General features: G+C 44.9%; 1 protein-coding gene across 9 annotated transcripts in view; it reads right to left on the reverse strand.

Annotated features, from left to right (window-relative positions):
• Window positions 1-5395: 5395 nt before the first annotated feature.
• SP110 (SP110 nuclear body protein) overlaps window positions 5396-15181 on the reverse strand; it is a 34394-nt gene continuing 24608 nt past the window's right edge. For 3 of the 9 annotated variants that reach the window (XM_045078877.1, XM_013046312.2, XM_013046311.2), the window contains 9 exons: window positions 12967-13065; window positions 12362-12504; window positions 11483-11524; window positions 9638-9736; window positions 9060-9175; window positions 8279-8387; window positions 7908-7979; window positions 6965-7105; window positions 5396-5877 (listed from right to left, as the gene is read on the reverse strand). In XM_045078877.1, coding sequence (XP_044934812.1) covers window positions 5767-5877; window positions 6965-7105; window positions 7908-7979; window positions 8279-8387; window positions 9060-9175; window positions 9638-9736; window positions 11483-11524; window positions 12362-12504; window positions 12967-13065 — 932 coding nt within the window. In that variant the 3' untranslated portion in view covers window positions 5396-5766. Of the gene's footprint in view, window positions 5878-6964; window positions 7106-7907; window positions 7980-8228; window positions 8388-9059; window positions 9176-9637; window positions 9737-11471; window positions 11525-12361; window positions 12505-12966; window positions 13066-15181 lie in introns of those variants that run through there. The other 6 variants (XM_045078879.1, XM_013046313.2, XM_013046314.2 and 3 more) reach the window with 6 other exon arrangements.

The raw sequence follows: 15181 nt of genomic DNA on the forward strand, positions 1-15181 counted from the left end.
GCAATGGGACAGATGAGTTCTGGTGACAGCTGACATCTTTGACCTGCAGCTGCTCCTTCCTGCTGACACTCAGGCCTTGCGTCCAGGCTCAGGTCCCTGTCCTCACTCCCGAGTCTCCTGGCTTGAAGACCTTGTGCTGTCTGCTGGCAAATTGGCCTCCATGTCACTTCTGGATCAACGGAGGAGAGGGGTCCCACAGGGGTGTCACCCGCTCCAAACCATCAGATGCCAATGACTACTCTTGGCCCAAGGTGTCCCCAGTGCCGAGGCATCTCAGCTCTGGTCTTATCCAACAGAAACACCTGCTGGCACACTGCCTGAAGGAACTTTCTGCTGAGAGGGTCTTTGCTGAATGGCATTCCCTTTTCTAGATAGCTCCAGAGATGCAAGTGGCCCCCTTGAGACCAGGGGAAAAATGAGTAAGACAATGGCTTCATGGATTCCTTTATCTCGTGTCACTTCACAGCAGCGTGACTTGTAAAAGGAATAGGGTCTGTGCTTTTCTTTCTCCTTCTTTTCTTTTCCTTTCCTTTCCTTTTCTTTTTCCCAGGGACAATGGCAGAAGGGAGAGCCTGGAATCATGTAGTCCACACGCCCAATTCCAGGAGGTGAGGAACTCCATGATGCAGTAGGAGAATCTTTAGGGGGAACGAAGTAGTCAGTCTCCTCAGAGAAGGAAGGGGAGAGGCCAAGGCTCCCAGCAGGACCTACAAGGCCAGCTGGAGGCACAGCTCCCCAGCCACCTGCGGGATGGGACCTTGCTGGGTCTGGTTCTGCCAGAGTGTGGAGAGCATCTGAGAAAGGGACTCAAGCCAGATGCTGATTGCCAGTTAAGTCTACCTCCCCTGAGGACAGGTTAACTTGACCAGGAGACCATGCCTTCCCAGATCCTAAGATTGAATTTTCCAAGGTTGAATTTCTTCTCATTTTCCCTTTTTTGTTTTGTTTTGTTTTTTAAAATAGGCTCCACATTGGGTCTGGAGCCCGATGTGGGGCTTGAACTCATGGCCCTGAGATCAAGACTTGAGCTGAGGAGATCAAGAGTCAGACACTTAACCAACTGAGGCATCCAGGTGCCCGTCCAAGGTTGAATTTCTGGTATCAGCTGGAGGAGGGTACATATTCTTATGTATAATTCCTTTAGTCACGTCCCATAGAAATGCCTTTGCCCTGCCCAGCTTCAAGGGACCACTTTAGAGTTATTTTTAACCTCCGGTGTCACAGTTTTTGGGGGTCATCTTGGGCTGTCCTAGGCTTTCTAGCAGGCCTGGCCAGTGTGGTTGGGGAGGAATGGAACAGAGCTGGACCAGGAAGGGAAAAACAGCTTGGGTGCAGAACTAGAAGGGGTTTCTGGGGGGAGGCAATTGGCCTGTGTGCAGGGGTGTCACTGACACCAGAGGGTGGGACTGGGGGTGCAAAGTCAAGGGAAGTCAAGGGAAGAGCAGGCAGGAGCCTTACCTCCTGGAGGTACTGAAGGTCAGCTGAGTGGAGCAGAATAAACCAAACCCTGCTCTTATAGGTGGAAACAGTGTGAAAACCAGAGGAACAGTGGGATAACAAAAGGGAGCCAGAGGGAGAGATGGCTTCTGGGATGGGGTCTTGGTTGTCACGGCAACTAAACTGCTAGTGTTTGAAACTTTCAAAGGAATAAAAGATTCTTTCAATGTTGTTAGTTTCTTTTTCAGTTACAGAGCACGCCACAGCTGTGTTAGGAGAAAAAGAGACTCGACTCAGCTTGCTAGGGTCAGAATGGAAGAGAGGGTCACCAAAAGATGTGCAATCATTTCATACACAGCAATCTTGGCCACTGGTGAACATTGGGCCGGGCCAGGGGGTGGGGTAGGGTGGGGTGGGCCTAGAAATCGTTTATCCTGATGCACAGACAGTGAGTTGGGAGGAGGAGAGATCTGCCATCTCTAGCCACACCCTACCCCAATCTTCCCTTCCAGAAGAGCATCAGGAACTGCAGTCTTTATGGCCCTGTTTGTCCCCTTCCCACATCATACAAGAAATTCTAATTCTTTACCTGCTTCTTTTAAGTCAGGACTCAAGCTGCCTGCACCCTTTCCTGGATCATAGCTGGCCAGTCCACATCGTGGTTCATGCTGCTGTGGAAACAATGGGGGACTCTCCCTCTCCACTGTCTGTTTATGAGTCTGTGACACCTGGAACCGAGACGGAGGCTCCCACACACTGCTGCCCGAGTTCCTGTTTGGGGAGAACAGTGGGGTCCCAAGGTGCCTCTCATTCTTTGTGTTAGTCGGCCGGGGTTGCCGCAACAAAACCCCCAGCTCAGGCAGCATAGACAACAGGCATTTATTTCCCACAGCTCTAGAGGTTGAAAGTTCTGGGTGTAGGTGTCTGCTGATTTCCTACAAGGGAGAGCAGGCTTGTGGCTGAGAGGGGGCCTCCTTCTTGCTGCCTCCTCACCTGCCCCCCCCTCTGTGGAAGAGAGCACACGGGCAGAGCCCCCTTGGGCGTCTTTTTTTTTTTTTAAAGATTTTATTTATTTATTTGACAGAGATCACAAGTAGGCAGAGAAGCAGGCAGAGAGAGAGAGAGAGAGAGGAGGAAGCAGGCTCCCTGCTGAGCAGAGAGCCCGATGTGGGACTCGATCCCGGGACCCCGAGATCATGACCTGAGCCGAAGGCAGCGGCTCAACCCACTGAGCCACCCAGGCGCCCTTCTTCCTCCTTTTATAGGGACACTCATCCTAGTTCACTAAGGCCTTGCACTTGTGACTTCATTTAACCATTAACCCTTTCTTACAGGCCCTATCTCCAAGTATGGTGCACGGGGTGTTAAAGCTCCAACATAGGAATTTGGGGGGGTGGATACAATTCAGTCTATAACATTCTTCCATTGACACTACATAAGAATGAAGAAATCAGGAACACAGGTCAGGACAACTTAGTAGTGGCAGTAAGTTTTTATTTATGTTTTGAGAAAAGAAAAGTGTTGTGATAAGAAAAGTTTGCTAGGTTGATAGAGAGCAATTAGCATGATTGAAATGATGAAAAAATCATTAAACAACGTGGGGGACTTAGGGGGTAGGAAAGAAATAAATGAAACAAGATGGGAACGGGAGGGAGACAAACCACAAGAGACTCTTAATCTCACAAAACAAACTGAAGGTTGCTGGGGGGAGGGGGGTCAGGAGAGGGTGGTGGGGTTATGGACATTGGGGAGGGTATGTGCTATGGTGAGTGCTGTGAACTGTATGAACCTGGCAATTCACAGACTTATACCCCTGGGGCTAATAATACATCATATGTTTATAAAAAAATAAAAAATTTAAAAAATTAAAAAAAATCATTGAAAATATTGACCATAGAATTGTAATTGTTTTGAATAAGTATATTTAAGTCTTAGACTGATGACCTCAGAAGAGGAGTGCTTCCCGGAACTTCTTTTTTCTTTTTTTTAAATGATAAATAGGTAAGCCAGAGAGCAGAGAGCCGCGTATGGATAATAGATGTTCTTGAAAGAGAGCCCAGAACAAAAGGATCAGAAAGATTTAATGCAGCTGCTGAAAAAAAGAACTGGGTATGTATATTGAAAGGGCAGAGTGCCAGGCAAGATCAATGATAAGAATATTATACCGAATCCTGTCCTGTCAAAAATATGTAAGTATAGAGAAAACAAAGAAACCTGCTATGTGTCTACACACTAACAAAGAAGCACACTTCACAGGTATAGGACGAAAATGCCCAAACACAGTGGACCAAAGTCCAAGTTGATTTTGAAGATGAGAAGTTTTGATAAAATACATATTGTAGGGGCGCCTGGGTGGCTCAGTGGATTAAACCTCTGCCTTCGGCTCAGGTCATGATCCCAGGGTCCTGGAATTGAGCCCTGCCTCGGGCTCTTTGCTTGGCAGGGAGCCTGCTTCCCCCTTCTCCCTCTGCCTGCCTCTCTGCCTACTTGTGCTCTCTCTCTCTGTCAAATATATAAATAAAGTCTTTAAAATATATGTGTGTGTGTGTGTGTGTGTGTGTGTGTGTATAGTAGCCCAACAGTGAATTTATGAAAACAGAAAAGACATTCAGAGCTATGCAAAGTCTCAGAAAACATGCCACCACCTGTGTACTCTTCTTTTAAAATTGCTGAAAAAAAAAATACCTAAAGATACACTGACTGAAAGAAGGAGCAGAAAAAGAAGCAAGGAGAAGTCATTGCCAAGAAGAGACCAGCGGCACTGATTCACAGCATTAATGTTGCTGTCCTGAAGCTGGGGTATCGTGGTTTTAACTTCTGCTTTTCCATTCTGGTAGTTATTTGAAGTAACAAATAATTTCTATAATGTAAAAAATAACAAAATAATGATTTACATAATATAATTGAATAAAACTAAAATAATACAAAGTAAAAGTAAGCATTTAATAATGATAATAAATAGCTATATTATAAAATAGTGAATTCTTCCCTGTTTGAATTAGGAAACCAAGGGGCATAAGAGGTGATGAACACCTTGGCTTAAATATGTGGCTCACTGAAGATATTTTATTTTTGGCTCTGACATTTAGTTATTTATCTTTTAAAAGATTTATTTATTTATTTGAAAGAGAGAGCACAAGCAGGGAGAAGGGCAGGGGGGTGGAGGAATGTCAAGCGGACTCCCCACTGAGCTCAGAGCCTGCTGTGCAGGGCTGAATCCCAGGACCCTGTGATCATGACCTGAGCTGAAATCAAGAGTCAGCTGCTCAACAGACTGAGCCACCCAAGCACCCCAGACTCTGACATTTAAAAAGTAAGTTAAAAACACATTTGGAAAGCTTGCAGGTAAATATTAAAATTAAAAACTCTTACAAAGGTCTTCCAGAATAGATGGCAAAAACAAAGAAAATATAGACTAAAATCACATGAAAGTATTCCAAAGAGAAGGAATAAAATAATATGGCAGAAATAAGGCCAAGTCAAAACAACACATACATGAATGACTTCTTAGAAAACTAAAATTGGAACTGATTCAAAAAGCAAGAGAACATCTGAATCATTTAATGACCCTGAAAAAGCAAAGAACGTGGTCAATATTACCTCTTCAAAGAGCAGTAGGCTATATAATTTCACGAGTTGGTTCATTGAAAATTTCATTATAAGCTATTCCAGAGCACATAAAAGGTAGAAAGTTTTAGGCATACTTGTGCCAAGCTGAGATAGCCCTACATCTGATTTTGACAGTACACAGAAACTTACGGACCAATCTCATTCACAAATACAAGCGCAAAATTCTAAAAAGTACTCTCTGCAATGGTATATGAAATATATAATGGTATAAATAACATATCATGTATACATAAAATATATTTATTTATATAAATTATATATCTATATAACAGAAACAAAATATAACAGAATATACATATAAAAAAGAAACAAAATAATTTCCACACAATTTAAGATTCAACTTGGTTTCTTTTTCATAGTGGTTGGACTGTAGAAATTCTGAAGCTATTATCCCTGTAGTTTAGTTGAGAAAAAGAGACTAGATAACTGTGGGAGAAGAGAGATGGAAATATTGACAAAGAAGAGGCTTATGGTTTTGGCTGGGGATTAGAGGTGTATCTTACACACACACGCACACACTTTTAGGTGTAGAAAGAATCAAAAAAAAAAAAAAAGAAGGCATGCTGATGGTATGAAGGCTCTGGCTTTGAGTCAAGAGGGTAGCCAATAGCATCCCAGACTCACTGGCTATCTAAAGGTGACCAGGGTCATGTCATCTGGGTCCTGAAGTTGGGGTGTCTTAGTCTTTCTAGAACAGGGTCAACGAGTCTGGAAGCTGTTCTCATTGGCTTTGCAAAAAATAAACACTTCTTTGAGGTTCTTTTCAAATTCTGCCTCCAAGTCCAGTCCTATCTGACCAAAGTTGGAAGCCTGAAAGGAAAAAAAAAAAAAAAAGCAAACAAACAGACGTTTAAGGATAAAGAATTAGGACTATCAAAACACTTGCATTTTTAAAAATTTTTTTTTTTTAGAGCCCCACCCTGCCTATCCTGAATACTGTGCTTCCCCAGCAGCCAGGCAGAGTGCGCAGGGCACAGGGAGATGCTGATGCCACAATACTGAAATGGACAAGCCTCTGCCCAATTCCTAACTTGGACCTGACCGGTGGTCAGGACTGGAGAGCTGATTTTAATCACTGCAAAGCCTGAGCTTGGGATAAAACAGACAGAGATAAAGCATTTCTTGAAAGTCCACCCTCTGAAGGAAGGTTGAACCTTCCGTTCTCCAAGGCTGACAGTGGGCCAGGCATGGAGGGGCTCCCAGGATAGATTTTCCCTCCAGCTCCACAAGCTGACACTAGTTTAGAATTTGTGTCTTCATGAACAGGCCAATTTGTGCCATGGAGGAAGGGAAGGTGGCTGGGTGGAAATGGAAATCTTCCTTAAATACCTCCCAAGAAGTATCTGTACGAATGATAGTATAAATCAGGATAAACTCAACAGACTACAGTTAACAACCTGTTGGCTTGCAAGATAACTCAACTAGTTGTCTCTCACTGCGGGCAAAGGATGAACCCAACACCCTCTGAGGGCAATTCTGGAGGTTTGGGTCCCCTGGAAAATTTAGGAGTAAAAAAATCCAAGCATGAGCATCCTGGGAGTTTATTTCATGAAGTTGAATTCCTTTGTTCATTTCTGTATTTCTGAGGCATGGAGAACAAAGTTAACCATAAATCACCTTTCCTCCCCATTTGAACGAGGCAGGATGAGATGGGCTGTTCTCCGCACGACTATCCCCCTGTTCTAGAATTGGGGACAGATTGTTTTCAGGGAAGGATGCTTCCCTCTCCCTGTTCTGTCTGAATTCCTCTCCACCCCTGAAGTTAAGAGGCCACTTTCTTCTGTAATCCAACTCATTTTGAGCTTTCTCTAGGACCAGATTGGTAAAATTCTTGCAAAGTTCTGCTGCCCCAGAAATTAGGGAAAAGTGGAAAGGGGTGCCAAGAGACACCCTTTACCTTGTAAAATGTTTTATGGTTGCTAAAGATGAGGCGCACATCACGAACAAACCACGCCACTGTGTAAACGTTCTCATTCAGCCTTTCCTTAATCAGGTCCAACCACATGGCTTCCTTAAAGGGTTCTCCATAATCTCGAATCTAGGGACAAAGCCACCAAAAGAGTGATATTGGCACCGCCATTATTCCTGGAAGGGATCCAACAGGAATCCAGCAGAAGTGATGATATTAGCACTGGACTTGTCTATGCCAGACCTGGTCTAAGCACTGCCACTAGGTTAACATGATCCTACAACAACCCTGTGAGATTGGTACTATAATTACGCCCGTTTTCCAGACAAGGAAGCCAAAGGAGGGAGACCTTAAACAACCTACTCAGGATTTCACAGCTAAACAATGGTGGAGGCAGGACTTGAAGTCTCCATGAGAAGGGCTCTAAACCCTCTGCCGACTGTAAGAAAGACATTCTCATTTATTTATTTATTTATTTATTTATTTTTTTTTTTTTTTAAAGATTTTATTTATTTATTTGACAGAGAGAAATCACAAGTAGACTGAGAGGCAGGCAGAGAGAGATAGAGGGAAACAGGCTCCCTGCTGAGCAGAGAGCCCTATGCGGGACTCGATCCCAGGACCCTGAGATCATGACCTGAGCCGAAGGCAGCGGCTTAACCCACTGAGCCACCCAGGCGCCCCAAGACATTCTCATTTAAAAGAAAGAGAAACTGAGGTACACTTGAGGCAGAGCAAGTCGCCTGGGGCTCCCGGAACCCGGATGCAGAGGGTGGGGTTTGAACAGGGGTGTCCCCCCGCTCCTAGACTGTGCAACTAAACCCGCTCTCGGCCAACAGCCGGCGCCCTTAGGGGTCACACTCCTAAATTCCAGAGAGAGCTCTCCGTCAAAGAGATGCCCAGAGAACAAGAACCATGAAATGTCACTTACGTTATGTGGGGTTTCTGCAAAAAAGGAGCTTTGTGGATGACAGTAGGCCTTCAAGAGGAGGAACTCACATTTCTGTAAAATGTGAAGAGAGCTTTAAAGGGAAATGCAGCTCCGAGAGAGCGAAGCCCGGCCTGTGCCCAGACAGACAGGCACAAGAGGGCGCAGCTACACATGGCCGGCTGTCCAGCCACATTTGCGAAAGAGCCGCGGGGTGCATCGAACTCTGGACTTTGGGCGCCGAATCGCCATCCTCGGAAGCCAAACACTGCAGGCTCCCTCAGGCACCTGTGGGCGCCCTTTCCCTTCCCCTATACCTGTTGGACTTCTCACGTGTCTGGGGTGAGAAGGCTTGGGGTTGGCACCCAACTCACCAACCGCTCCTCAGGCTGCATCTGCCCCTCCGGGACCTCAGATACCCCGTGACACGGCTGCCTTCCTGAAGACTCCTTTATCCGGCAGAAGGTGCAAGTCCACGGGCTCCTGAGAAGGTGGGGGATGAGTGAGCAAGGGCCAGGACCCTGGAAACAGACCCTGTTCCTACAGCTGCCACCGTCCTCTTTTCAGGCACGGCCAAGGGACAACACAGCTGGGAGGTGAGGGGGACACCTCCCGGAGTGTCCAAGAACCCCAAGCAGGAACTTGAGCCCATGACCCTCCTCCCATTGAGAGTGGCACGAGGGGGCTCAGTGCACGGAAAGTGGTGTCAGGGTGCATGGTGGGCTGCGCTTCCCCGAGATGAGATGCCCCGCATGTCATACCCACGTGTCAAAACTGGGGCTTAACCCCTGGGAAAACCCAGGTTTCTATCAGTCCGTTGAGCCCGTGGTAAAATGCAGGAACCAAGCCATGTTTCCTGCCTTTTCTGAAAAAGCGGGGAACATAAACAGCTGGTGTTTCCCATCCTCAATCCCCAGGGATGGGAGTCAGGGTTGTAAAACTAGGAGAGGATGCTCGCCAGGGGCAGTGGCAAGGTGGAGGCAAGGTGACTGGGTCACAGACTTAGAAGTAGAGTCTGCCACGAAACCACATGGAACATAGACCCCATCTTCTTGCTCTGGGTCATACCTGAGCCATGATGCTCACAGGTCCTGTCACTAGAGGCAGAGCCTGGGCAGAGTCCGTGTGCAAAAGACAAGGCTGCGTCTCACTAACCTCTCTGCCTCTGCAGATGGGATGTGACAGTCCTCATGAAAGGCTCTTGGACAAGTGTCACAGCAGACCAGTGGTCCGCGTCTACAGCACACCTCACATTCCTTGGAGTTTTCTCCCTAGAAGCGGAGAGAATGCAGCAGCACTGGGATCAGCCCACACTGAGGGGCTTTGGAACATGCCATCCTTGTGTGTTGCCCAGTGGAAGTTTCCAACCTGCCTGACCATGGTGCTCTGGGAGGTGGCTGATGGGGGATGAGCGTGGCCTTTCCTATCACAAACAGGCAAATGGCAAGAATCATCAAGCTGCCTTTGAACCACACCTTGCCAGAGCTGGAAGGGATGGAGCATGCTTTAAGCCCTTTGTATACAAAGTGTGGCCTGAGGACCAGCAACATCAGCATCCCCTGGGAGCTGGCTAGAGATGCAGATCTACTGAACTGAAATCTGTTTTCACAGGATCCCAGATGTTTGGAAGTACATGAAATTTGAGAAAACCCAGCTTTTGGCAATCTTCTTATTTTACAAGCTTGGAAAGGCGAGATGTCTTTTTATTCTGCAGAGTCGATACAACTTACTACCTGAGCCAGACTGGCACCCAGGCTGCCTGTGCCTCTGGGTTCAGAGCTGTCCCGTCCACTGTGTGCAGGCAAGTGTGCTGGGCAGACCCAGAATGGTTCCTGACGTATGGCCAAAAAACAGAAACATAAAGACAGAGAGCTGCTGTATAAATGGGTCATTTCGTGAGCCTTTAAAATCATTGTCTTTCTCATGGCCTTAAAATGTGATCCAGTAAATTCTACAAGCGATTTTTACTGCTGGATAAAATCTACAGGCAGGAGCCCCTGGTTCTACTCCTGACCCCGCAAGAGGGACAGTGGGGCTCCATACATAAGAACATGTTTTCTCTGTACTAAAGGTAGGAGGCAGGAAGGGGCATCTTTCTGGGTGTTGAAAAGGTGGGAAATAGACCATCAGGAGCTGGAGGAAAGGACTGAAGGAGCTGGGGATCAGTCGTATCTAAGGAGAGAAATCCTGCCACTACCCTCGACTGTCCACGACACAAGTACAAGGACCTGGCTGAGGACATAAGGGATGGAAATGTTTTGTCCATTCTCAAAACTAGGCACTCGGAGGGATGCCTGGGTGGCTCAGTCGGTTAAGCGTTTGCCTTGGGCTCAGGTCATGGTCTTGTTGTCCTGGGATCGAGCCCTGTGTTGGGCTCCCTGCTCAGTGTAACATTATGAGTGAGAAGGAACTATAATATTGGGACCATTGATTAATGCTCTGGATTTAAAATATCTTTATTGTTTTGTTTGCTCATTACAAAAGTAATAAATGGACATTTTCTACCTGTACATAAACATATAATATGGAAAACAATGTCTTATATAATCCTATGCCAAAAATAACCAATTCATTCAGATATATTTTCAATCATAGACCTACATAGTCACATAAACAAAATCGGGTTCCTTCTACTACTACTACTAGTTTAAACTTCTGAAACTTTCTTGATTTCAGAACCTTTGAGTGGTTTTCTATTGACTAAGGAGGAGTCTATGACCATGCTTTTTTTTTTTTTTTGAACACCCGTCAGTAGATGTATCCATTTGTTTTATAATAATGATGGCCATTTGTATTCTTCCCTAATTTTTGGCTATTACAAGGAGCACCCCTGTACACATTAAGATATTTCAAATCAGCATGGACAAGATATTTTATAAAATAAACAGCTTTGGGGGACTCTTTGGCTTTTTAAACTTTGAATGAATCCAGCCAAGGGTCAGGGCAGCCTCCAGGGTGACATGAGAAAGGCACCATTGCCTCTGCCTAAGGTTTAGATCAATGGGAAGTTCATGAGTGAGATTTGTATCTGGAGGGCATATTTAAGCAAGTGAAGAAGGTTGAGGAGGAGGAGCACAAGACAATGATGACTGCCATTTTCACCTGGAGGGATGTTCTGCTGAGACAAAGCCCAGTTCAAACACTATTTTGTTTTGGTACTGTTGATAGTGAGCATGTTGAATTGAGGAATAGTTACGTTCAATCAAGGATGGTCTTCTTGCTCTTCCACATACTGTTCTTATCTATCTCTATTTCATAATTACTTTTCAAACTAGAGCACTCTATTTCTGACAACTTTGGTCTGTATTCACCCAAATATCCAGGTCTAAAACACATGTACATCATCAGTTTCTGTCCTTTTATTTTAAGAGTTATTTTTGGCCCCATATTAAATGAACTGTGAAATTATGGTGGCACATACATGTACCAGTGTGCCAATGCTATTGTCATGAGGATGCAATGCCTAAAAGTAAAGGTGACCCAGGGCTGGGGAACTTGAGGACTCAAAGGTAAGCCTTTGGATGCAGAGTCTGCAATACGGAGACTGAAAATGTGGTAGAAATTCACCTGCTCTTTACCTCTCTCTTGACACTTCTTGGAGGACAGAGCAAAAGTCCTTTCTGAAAGAGAGAAGGGGTCAGTGATTGAGGTTATTCTAGAGCCTCTTCTTTTGTCCACATCGAAATTCCCACTTCCTAGTGAATATTTGTACTAGGACATCCTACTCAGTCTCAAACCCATGGTGTCTGAGAGAAACATTAGCTCCATCCTCCAATCAGTTCTTCTTCTGGACTTCACTTGACAAAATAAGTTTTCCCCCATTGCTCAAGCCCAAGACCCATTAGTCCTTTCCAGTTCTTTTCTCACCCATTTTTTTCCTCTCCACTTTTCCTTCTGTAGGTAAAGTCCTTATGATTCCATCCCAGTGATAATTTTTTTAGTGTTTTGGGGAGGCTTTGTGTTGGGTTCTGGGATCACAAAGACCACTTGCTTTGTTTGTTGCTCACAGAATAGATTGTGAGCCGGGGAAGTATAAACGAGGGACTGACTGACTGCTTGACAGACAGGATGGTCTGGAAAGGTGTCACCCAGGGGTCCAGGTAGTTGGGTATGGAGGAGGTCTTTATTGGGCAGAGGGTGCAAGGAAGGTCTCAGAGGTCTGTGTCTCTATCTGGCTTCCCCGTAGCTCACCCCATCTAATACCCCCAGTCTAAGCTTCTTAAAACTCTCCAGACCTCACCCTCACAGCTCTTTCCTCACATTTAACATTCTCTGCTGTGGGTACCACCACTCTGCATTCCTAACTTTCTCACCCACAAATTTTTCTATGAAAAATCTAGCTCTTTCTCAATCATGCTTTTGAATCCTAAAGGAAATTCCTTCACATTTCTGCTATTGGAATTCCACTTATCCTTCCAGGAATTAAACCCATCACCCATCTGTTCTCTGTTAAATACCTCCAGCAGTTCTCCTAAGGTCTTTCCTCTGCAATATATAGTCTCCTTCCATTTCTTTGTATGTGCCCGTTTTCCTTCGATTTCAAATTCTTTTGGTGTGAACCAAACCCCCTCCTCATTCCGAATGCATTTCTCTGAGGAGCCTGTAAGATAAAGATGGACTATTCCTAGATCCAATTTCATTCTCTGTGAATTCACCCTAAACCTCAAATCCCTAATTATGGTTGTTCCACCTGCCTGGGTCCAGAGAGCCTCCCTGTAGGGAGGGAGCAGTAGCAAAAGAGTCTGGATTCCTCCTCTCTCAGACTGAAGGAAGCCCTAAAACCTGCAGGAGTGGTGTGGGAGTAGGAGAGGATTTGCATTTTTTGTGACATCTACATGAGGCAAGTAGTGCCTTTGGGTCCATGGATGACTTCCTTGTGGGAGTAGAGTGGCCCAGCTGCCAGGTTTACCATGACACAGAAAACTAAAAATTCTTTCTTAGCAAGCACTTCTTTCTCAGGAACCTTGCTTGCAGGGATCATTTTCTGGGTGATTCAACACACTGGCACTTCTCTCTCTTCTAGTGGTTTTAGGGGTTCCAAAGAGAAGAATGAGAAGCTCACCTTGTTTCAGTTTCTCTTTGTATAAAATCCCTTTGGCTTCACCACAGGTCACAGGAAGCTCAGGAGAGAGAAAATCTACAGTTTCATCTTCAGGTTTTTCTGAAAGTAGAAAGGAAAGTAGAAGAGTGTAGTGTTGCTCAGTCTTCATTCTCTTTTCTTCATGGATTTTCCTTTCCCTGAATTCTGATAATAGTAATAACAATTATCATGTAAATGGCACCAGAGACAACTGGCAGGGGGTCTTCCATTTTAAGAGGCAGGTTAGCTAACATGGACAGAGCAGTTTCCAATAAACCAAACCATTGCCACCAACATTACATCAAACAAAATGGTTAGTAAAACATATAACGGTTTTAATTCATAAGCTAACTGGCCATCACCTAAGTTTCCTTTATTTCATAAGCATCCTGCTTATCCTTCTGTGTGAATAGAAGTTGCCTGCTCAAAATATTTTGTGGTGCACATGTGGCTAGAGAAAAGGTTTTTTCCTATAATCTTATCTCCTGATTTAAACCAAGGCAGCATGAGTGTGATGCTTAGCACTGAGTTACTATCGTCAGTCTTCATTTTTTGCGTCCTTTTTCATTTTATTATTTTTCTGTTTCTTTCCCTATGAATAAAAAAGAAAACCCGCAAGAACTCTAGACTAATCTGCAAATTGCACATGGAGAGATTTGGTAACTGTGAAACCCTGAGTGGGGATGTGGGATATTGATTCAGGAGAAGAAGTTATAAAAGTTTAAAATAAATATCAACAATTCCTGCTTCTTTTTGTCCCAGCCTCTCTGTAGATGGATTCATTCCAGAGAGACTGCAAGAGCTGTCTCTGGGGGCAAGAAGAAAGCTCTTCCTATGGCTTATGTTGCTTATACAGGATGTTACTTGTGGAATAAGTCTAGGTGAACAACCAGTCCAACTTTCTCAAATACTTATTAAAAGAACCAAAGGGAGGGTCCCCTATGTGACTCAGTCAGTTAAGTCTCTGCCTTCAGCTCAGGTCATGATCCCAGGGTCCTGGGATCAAACCCTGTGTCCAGCTCTCTGCCCAGCAGGGAGCCTGCTTTTCCTTCTCATGCTGCTGCTCCACCTGCTTGTTCTAAATCTAAATCTAAATCTAAATCTAAATCTAAATCTAAATCTCTCTGTTAAATAAATAAATAAATAAAGTCTTAAAAAAAAAAAAAAAACCAAAAAGAAGTGTATGAAAAAGAGAGCACCATTGGAAAAAGAACAGAGCAGCATCAATGGTGAAGAAACCCATTAGTTACTTTGGAAAGATGTGAACTGGAGTCAGATAAGAAAGCAGAGATCCCTGAGGACTGATGACTCCCCTGAATAGAATGATAGAAGATGTCCAGTCTAGGAAGGGCAGGGTCTATAGCAAGCCTGGGTAGGAATAGGGGGTAGGAAGAACTTAGTTTCAAGAGCCAGCCGGGATTCTTGCATGGAATGGCCGGCTCCACTACTTGTCTCCAGACTCTGGCTACTCAACTAATATGGCCCAGAGGATGACAGCTCAGCCTCAGGAGCCAGATTGGCTGGGCGTATAGTCTTGACTATGCAATTTACTTGCAAGTTTATGTTAAGTGCATATTATTGTCAAAGTTGAGTGAAAGATTTGTCCCTGGGGTTTCCTAATGTGGGTGACAAGGCAGAGCCACAAGCAACTTTGGACTACTGCAAATCCCAAGGGGGATTAGCAGGGCACTGGGGACCTTGTATAGTTCTCTGTCTCATGGAACTAATTTCTTAATTCCCTATGGTAAATACAGGTCCCAGACATCCTTATAAGCAGATGCAGGAACAGTGGGTGGCGCTGGCAGTTCTGGGCAGCAAGCCAGGGTGCAGAGATGTGGGCACAAGCAAGACTCTGTCCTTTTCTTGGTGTAGGCAGCTTACCAAGTCAGGCAGGACCTTGGGTCCTGAGTAGCTCCAAAGCCACCACCATGTATCTAAGGAGGGACAGCTCTCTGATCTGTTCCCAATAATTTTGCATTTGGCTTATTCTTCCTCTTGCAAACAGGCTTTTAAGGATGGAACCCTGAGGAGAAGGCCTGCCTGGAGCTCTCCCACATCTATGAGATCACCATTTATAAGTGTGAGCAAATAGTGAGGAACCTGTTATGAAAAGTAAGCAATTAACAAAGAGAGTTCATGGGAATGAAAAGCATGATGGAGGAAACAAAAAGAAAGCCTAACAGAGACAAGGAAAAAC

Source organism: Mustela putorius, unplaced genomic scaffold (genome assembly GCF_011764305.1).
Source record: "Mustela putorius furo isolate JIRA1106 unplaced genomic scaffold, ASM1176430v1.1 tig00000275_pilon_pilon_pilon, whole genome shotgun sequence".
In the NCBI taxonomy this organism is placed as follows: domain Eukaryota; kingdom Metazoa; phylum Chordata; class Mammalia; order Carnivora; family Mustelidae; genus Mustela; species Mustela putorius.